This window comes from Pundamilia nyererei, unplaced genomic scaffold (genome assembly GCF_000239375.1).
Source record: "Pundamilia nyererei isolate P.nyererei 1_Seehausen unplaced genomic scaffold, PunNye1.0 scaffold00124, whole genome shotgun sequence".
NCBI lineage: Eukaryota > Metazoa > Chordata > Actinopteri > Cichliformes > Cichlidae > Pundamilia > Pundamilia nyererei.
This window is the reverse complement of record NW_005187525.1, coordinates 1,225,555-1,234,126: the sequence shown is the minus strand read 5'-3', so window position 1 is coordinate 1,234,126 and position 8,572 is coordinate 1,225,555. Positions and strand designations below refer to the sequence as shown.

General features: G+C 38.5%; 1 protein-coding gene across 1 annotated transcript in view; it reads right to left on the bottom strand.

Moving 5' to 3' along the window:
- Positions 1-8,572, bottom strand: part of adamts17 (ADAM metallopeptidase with thrombospondin type 1 motif, 17) — a 104,190-nt gene that overhangs the window by 74,094 nt on the left and 21,524 nt on the right. The window contains exons 4-5 of the mRNA XM_005742860.1: positions 3,627-3,805; positions 2,654-2,737 (exon numbers count right to left, since the gene is read on the bottom strand). Of these exons, the coding sequence (XP_005742917.1) occupies positions 2,654-2,737; positions 3,627-3,805 (263 nt within the window). The remainder of the gene's footprint in view (positions 1-2,653; positions 2,738-3,626; positions 3,806-8,572) is intronic.

The window sequence follows — 8,572 nt, the reverse complement described above, 5'->3', positions numbered from 1 at the left end:
ACCTTAGAACTGAAGAAGCTTCTCGGATGAGAGGTGAAACGTCTTCAAGCAACTTAAAGAAGTCCAGACGCTTTTCTTTGCAAGCTCCTTTGACTTTTATAAATGTAGTGTTTCATTTTCACTTTAACTTTAAGCACTTACTTTTTAAGGTTTTTAAGAACATGCTTAGCACCATCTTATGCCAGTACACGATGTGATGTCACTGGGTTGGGTGGTTGATTGATTGGGTTCAACTGACAAACATTAGTTCATATTAGTTAACTAACAAAAGCACCAACAACTCAGGGGAAAAATAAGGACACTAAAACTAAAAAAGCAGTCTAAGGAGGTCACGTTTCCACTGCTCCTGGCTGCAACAATGAGTTTTATGTTAAGAAACCAATGATTTCAGTCTGTCTCTTTAGCAGTAAGTGCTTCTTTGATGTTTGACTACCTACACAGACACAGGGAAATCCACCTGTTAGCTGTAATATTTAGGTTTGTAAAGCACTTTATAAATGAGCACTGTGTGGACGAGAGCCTGTTTGAATCAGGTGGTTCGTGGGACCGACAAGCTGGAGACTCTGGTCTGGTCGCGTGTACTAAGCTGATGCCATAAGCAGTATTTTATGCAATACAATAATCTTAAACACAACAACATAACAGCTTACTACATGCAAATCACACCACAAACATAACTATGTTTCTTACTGAAGCAGGATTGGGAAAGAAAAGAGGTTGATGTATGCGATGAAAAAAGCAAAACAAAAAACAGACTCAGAGGAAAAGATGCCACGACTCTTTTAAAGACCTTTTTTACCCCTCAAGTCATGTCCCTGAATGGATTACTTCATATTAGAAGTGAAGAAAAGCAAAGCCCAAATGTGAGCGAGTGACCCCTTTTTACTAAATTTAGAGTGTCAGACACCAGGTTGTTGGTCTGGGGACTCAAAAAGATTCTGCTCAACGCTATACTTATTTACACTGTGGAGGAGAGTGCTTTACAAACCTGAGCATTACAGCTAACAGGTAGATTTTTCCATTTCAATGCCACTAGTGTTAAAACTATGCTTCAATAACAGCAATCCTGCCTACCTTTTTATTAGGCCCATTTTCTTTCACGAGCAACCAGCTAGGCTCGGTTCAGAATATCTGGCGAGGCTCAAATCAACATCGCTCCGATTCTGCTCGCCAATGGTGATCTTCTCCTCAACTCAATCAAGCCCCATGTTGGGTGCAGAATTGTCTGTTTTTTTATGAGAGAGAAAACAAATATGCTCAAATTACAAGTTTTCCCAATTTATTATCAAACGGATTTCAGATTACTTTTACATGCCGCCATGGACCTCCATCTCTCTGGCTCAGAGACAAAAGGCTGGTACACCTAGGCAGACAAAATAATTTCCCTCAGGATAAATAAAGTTCTTATCTTATCTGTATGTATGTTAAGACGATTGGTCAAAAGTTGGAGGAAAGCCTTTAGACCTCATGTACGGCTCACGTTTCAACTTCTACACATTTCTGAACATCTCCTTTTATAGAGATGAAACTTTTGCATGCAACAATGCCATCACCATGGCAACTGTCCTCTGGTCAGGCCTGTAGAAGGTGGGAGGAATGCATTCCCAAACACCAGAATTTATGGCCCTGTTTTCTTGTATGTATCACAACCCTCACCCACATACCTGACAGGGGGTCATAGTGTAACAGTCTGCATTCAAAACTACCTGATTTTACATACATTTGTGCAGTAAAGGATAAATGTGTGATGTAAATTATGAGGTATATAGCCTTAAAGATAAAAAATAAATTCTAACACTAGCCAAACAACGGAAGACCCACTTGGACAGAACTGAAAGTGGACGGCATATTCTTCATTTGTTAACATGAAACTCGTTGTTGCAGCCAGGGGGAATACCAAAGTGACCCCCGAAACCGAATTATAGTTTTAGTCTCTTTATATTCCATTTAGTTTTGGCTTTGGTTATTAATTAGCTTACATAAACTAATGTACGTCTATTAGCAGCAAACAACCAACCAACACACCCGCTGGACTACAGTATGTGTGCTTTTTTATTAATCCTTTATTTATCCAGGTAAAAATCTCATTGAGATTAAAAATCTCATTTCCAAGAGAGACCTGGCATCATGGCAACAAAAGCTACATACCACATAAGTACATAACATTTAAAACAAATACAATATCCCAACATGTGTAAAATAAATAATTTTGCTGCCATTTGTTGTCTTTGTGCGAACTGGAATCAAAGATAGTGAGTTACACTATATGTAATCATTGAATTGTATACATAGTACACCACATTTTAAGAAAACAGGGTTATAAAAGTGAAAGAAATGTCATCATAAAGCAATTTTAACACACTGAAAGGATGCACACAAGGCACACCTTGAGAATAAATCTTTGCATAGATGAAATTTAGAAAAAAGCCTGTAAAGTTTGGCAGATTGTTTTGAAAGAGAAAAAGGGGATTTTTTAATTTCTTTTCTCACACACACACACACACACACACACACACACACACACACACACACACACACACACACACACACACACTCCTCAGAGAGAGGTAATCTCACAAACCTATGAAACTCGGGTTGTTAGGGTTGAAAGCAATTTTAATGTGGGTCAAAGACGGCGAAATGTCAGACTTACTGGGCGGTTGTAAAGCAGCATCAGCTTGGTGACTCGAATGTCTAGTCTAACTCTGAGACTCGGGTGATGAAACATATTGTAGACCTGAAAAAAAGAATTAGTACAACTGAACCATGTGAAAGGTCATATAAAGGAAAAAAATCATCAACATACTGTACTTGAGTGAATGTCAAAATTTATGGGACAATTTTCTGATAACATCCATTAGAAATAATGCATGAATGGATGGATAACCTGCTAATGCAAATAAACAAACTGACTATTGCAAATGAATATTTTAATCCACTTGGATTAGATAGTTGACATCAACATCACACTTTTCTATCAGACATAAATTAAACAACTCTACCTAACATAGCCTAAACAGATATTAACTGGTTATGTATTTTAAAAGATTTGGGTTTTTTTAAATTTGGTTATGAGCAGCATTATTGTGCAGTGGTGCAAACACACGACTAGCTTGTCATGTTAACTGGTGATTCTAAATTGGCTCTAAGTGTAAGAGAGTGTAGTTGCCTGCATTAATGTTGTGAGTATAAGGGTAACACACTCGAGTGTGTAAAGTCGCCTGATGATAATGTGATAGGCTTCAGTCCCTCTGCAACAAAATTGTATAAGAATTTAGGAAAATCGATCTGTATTTAAAGTGCACTGGGTTTCCGAGGTAGTATTGTAAGTATGAGACCAAACAGTACACAAGAAGGCTGAAATTGCAAATTTCAGTATAACTTTAAGACAGTTATACTAGCAAACACTAAAAAAGTTATTCCTACTGCTACCATGTGATGGTTTTTAATGACGTTGACTCACATATTAAATACAGAGTAGCTTCTTTCAACATTTTTACTGGTTTAGAAATGCATCAGTCTCTGTATTTAAATAAACACTTATATGTATTTGAATAAACAGTTTAGGTTTGACTTAAACTCAAGTGAGGGAAGTCAAAAACAGCGTTTGATTCTAAAAATCTTACCATATTCATAACAGTCAATAGGAACCTCTGTGCTGCCTCACCACCATGGTACTGGACCATGTCCGAATCTGCTACCACCACTGTCTCCAGAGTGTAGACTTCGTGCAGGCGAATGGCATCTCTCTTCCCACGACCCTCCTCATTCTCTTGAACTCTTGAACTGCTTTCTTTCTTCCTTCCTACCACAAAAGGAAGACTAAATTTAAAAACAGTACGCCAGAAGTATGTACAAACCATTTAAAAAATAACTACATCCTATGAAAAAACTTCCAAATAAACATTTTAAAACTTAATTATCTTAGATTCAGTGTCTTTGATTTGAAAAGATGCCGTACTTAAACACGAACACTTTGATCATTTATAATAATAATAATAATAATAATAATAATAATAATAATAATAATAATAATAATAATAACAATAATAATAAAGAGATGTAGTGTTTTGTAGAAAAAGAGCCTGATATTGCCTGGACCAAACTTCTAGAATTGGGAGAACTGTTCAACAGATTTGTACGCCTGCTAAAATGTTCAATATCTGCAAAATTCCTCTAATTGTGAATAGTTTAATGATAACTTTTTAAAATATAAGGTAAATAAAACACTAGCATAACATATTACAATAATCAATATCACTTACACTCGATGGCTGCTACCTAACGACAAATGCAATATCCTTATTAGCACAACTGTATTTAGACTTTTATATTTGCTGTTTCATTTTATTCTGCGGATGAATGATGAGGGAACGCATGTAAGAATGTATGTATCAGTGTTGGGCAAAATACTATGAAAAGGTAATTAGTTTTGGTTAATAGTTACTTTTTCAAAAAAGTAACTGGGTTAGTAACTCAGTTGCAATATTATAAAAGTAACTAATTACTAGGAAAAGTAACTATTGGTGTACTTAAAATGACCAAAAACATAAAATCAGAGTAGAAAAAGGTTATATTTTTACTGTAAGAACCACAAACATGTTTAATGAATCATTAACTTGAAATGCAAAGATAAATTATAAACTTTAAGAAGTTATGAACAAGTTTTGTAAACAACAAAGTTTTTTGAAGCTATTTACCTAAAAATGCACCCAAGGATTTTTTTTATATAACCATTTAAAACTATTTACAGAACAATCAGCTGTTCTACATCAAATAAGATGCCACAAAATGATTTGTGCCACTCCAAAAAATAATTTCTGTCCACTATGAGATAATGGACCTCATCACAAGCGTGGTACCTGCAGGCCTGACAGCAGGAGGTGTATCACTCCTGTTTTCCACCTGCAGACACCGTTTACACTGTAATCTGACTTTGGTGGCTTTTTGGCAGCAACTGTGACAATCAGCAGTCGCCTCATTGTTCTGACACACACACAAAAAAATATCGACTACACTACACACTAACTACACAAGACTACACACTAACTACACAATCCAAACACGCTAAAGGTCACAAATATCTCACATCTCAAAACTCTCTCTCTCTTTCTTTTGCTCTCTCTCTCGCTGCCATTGCTCCTAGAACTTTCCCCTCTTCCCTCTGCCATGTTGCCAAATCATTTTTGATTGGTCAGTATGGTACTTCTTTTTTTTGGTCACAAGCGCCATCCTTACACAGTAAACACATCAATAGTATTCAGGAAAAGACATTGTATATATCAGCGGTCTCCAACCTTTTTTGCACCACGGACCGGTTTATGCCCGACATTATTTTCACGGACCGGCCTTTAAGGTGTCGCGGATAAATACAACAAAATAAAACTAGTACCAGTACCGAAAAAAAAGAAGATTTATTCATAACACACATGAACAGACCCAGGAAAACAGAGTTAACGATAAAAACGATAACAAAATAACGCTGAAAACCGATAAAAACCCTGAAAACCAGACATTTCACACCTGAGCCTCAACTCTCACGGCCCGGCATCAAACAACTCACGGACCGGCACCGGTCCGAGGCCCAGGGGTTGGGGACCGCTGGTATATATTTTTTATCATGACTGGTTTTACGTGGCCTATCAACACAATTTAAAAAACAGGTATATAGTTTGAAGTCCACACTTTTAACACAAAAATAGAGACTCGGGCTTGTCTTGGGCTGACATAGCATCTTGTTACTATGTCACCTTAAAGAAGTCATGTGATTTGTTTAATATGATTACTTTTCTTTCTCAGCCAATCAGCAGCACACGTGCGATTGTTTCAACCCCTAACTCTGAATAAGCTGAAGACAGCTTAAACCGTGTATTGAAAAAGTAAAAAAAAAAAACAGTAGTAACGCATCCGCACCTTGTTAATAACAGTAACAGCGTTGTAATGATAGAAATAGTAATTAATTAGATTACTAGTTACTGAAAGCTGAAACATTTACAGCATTAGTAACGGCGTTACTAATAATAATGCCGTTATTCTCATCACTATGTCACTATGTATGTATGGCATTCTGCTAAAATGTTAGCTCTGCTCCAGTACAGCACAAATAAAGGAATCACTTTTCACGTTGGTTTAAATAGGTTCCACTTGGATACATGGAATTGTTATTATTAAGCACTTATTGTGATGGAGGGGTTTGTGTGTCCCAGGGATCCCAGGGGCTAGGTTGTTGGGGGGCCTTTGCCCACCTGGTAGGGTGTCCCATTGCAATTTTGTCCTTTGTGAGGGATAAGACAAAGACCGAAAAGACTCCTACGAGTATACAACCAAGGGAACAATTCACCCTGCCCAGGATAGGGTTACTGAGATAGTGCGTGAGGTTGAGGGGTACCGGCTAGATATAGTCTGGCTCACCTCAACGCACGACTTAGGCTGTGGAACCAGTCTCCGAGAGAGTGGCTGGACTCTGTCTCAGTCTACAGTTGCCCTAGGTGAGAGGCAGCAGGCTGGGGTAGGTATCCTAGTATCCCCTCTGCTGCCTGTACATTGGGGTTTCTCCCTGTGGATGAGAAGGTTTGTTCCCAGCGCCTTTGGGTCGGGGGAACCGGTCTTGAGTACCCAGCCTTCTTGGAGAATAATGTAAGCGTTTAGAAAAATGTACTTTTTATTGCACCATGTTCATTCACTCATGAGCAGCTGTAACATGAATTCAGTGGTTGAATTGCCACCTCAGCACCCTGATCTATAGTGTTCTATAGAGTCTTGCAAATGACCTACTAATATTATTGGGGTGTGTGGTAGCAGGGACATTTGTAAGTTTCAGGACACTGGCCCTAAAGGACTGGAGTTTGACACCAATGCTGTAGATGGTCATTATTTGGTTCCTGGCTCTACAGATGGTTGTCATAGTCAATGCTCCTCACATGGTTTTTAATAACTGCTTTGTGCAGTTATTAAAACCCAAGGTCCTCCCTCTATAAGACAGCTGTATGTCATATAGAGGCACCCACGAGACAAGCAGTGGGCTTGGGTCCAGCAGATCTCACCAGTTTTTAGTAAACCCTTCCAATTTTTTTCATCTGGAAGTCATCCCTTCCCAGAAACACACTTAAACATTTCATCCCCTCCCTGTCCCACTGCAGCAGAGCTGGCATTTTTGGTTTCACTTTATTAATCCACTCTTCTGGCAAAGGCCAACACATTTTGACCAGCTGACCTAAACAACAGAAGCTGGTTCATATAATGCTAATTTCTGAGTGCTGATTTTGTTGTGCCCGGTCATAAAGACTTTTACATCATCAGCATATGGTGACAAACTCACTGTGGCCTTTTTCTCCCACAAAAGGTCAACCCCGTGAGGCTCTGTCTGGGTTGGTTTAGATGGGACTCAATGGCCAGAGCATGTAATATCCGGCTCAATCTGACTGGTTCAATCTGAGAGACATAAAAATAGTTTTGAATTCTCATATTCTGAGGTATTTTGAGGCAGTCTGAGACCAATTAAACTGGGTGACACTTTTTTACATTCAGTACACGGTGGAATGGTTTTAGTGGATAACCACACTTTGTGACCTGGAGAGTGCTTTGAACCAGGAAGGTACTGATTGTTAGAATGTTGTTTCTTTGGGGTGTTTATGAATAAAAACTGTATGTCCCTAATTTCTGCCTTTACATGTATGTAAACTACAGACATCAGACTGTTCATCTCCACTATCCCCACTTTAATTTTATATGTATTTTGTATGCTTTGTACTCGACTTTGTCTACTCTGTGGTCAAAATGGCTTGGTCCCATTAAAACTTTTAAAATCCTTTTGCTTTAAAAAGCCAGGAAATTCGATGCAGTGCTGAGGAACTTGGATTTAGCCCAAGCAGAAGACAAGGCCAGTTATGTACTGTCGTCACTGGCTGCGACCGAGGAAGAGAAGAAACAGGTTGAGGAAGCAACAGTTGGACAAACAAAGAATGCATTGTGGTAATAAATTAATTCTGTTAGGTGTTAAGCAAGAAATTTTAGTGAACTGTGTCTCCTAATTTGTGTTTCTTTATAAAAGGCTGGTATATTGCAAGAAGACTATCACAGCTAGCAACTTTGGTTTGGTCGTGGGTGCACTCCAGGGGAGCTCATACCCTCCTTCATTATTTAAGACTCTGCTTGGCCGGTAGAACCTGACAAAAGGATGTAAAGTAAGTTGTTAGTAAAAAGGGGTCTGTGCTTCTAAGAAGCATTTATGACTAAGAGATATTTTCATCCCCAAAGGCATGTGATTGGGGGATCCTTTATGAACCGAAGGCCAAGCAGCTGTATACTGACTCTACTGGAGCAGTTATCAAGGAGGAGACTGTTTTTATCCAACAATGGGCTGCTTGGTGGTTCTCCAGATGGGATAGTCAAGTTAAGTCAAGTCAGCTTTATTTGTGTAGCACATTTAAAAGACATCAAGTCTCAGCCACAGTGCTGAACAGGGGTATAATGTAAACAGATAAAAGAATGAATTAAAATAAATGAGGTTAATTGTACACACACACACACACACACACACACACACACACACACACACACACACACACACACA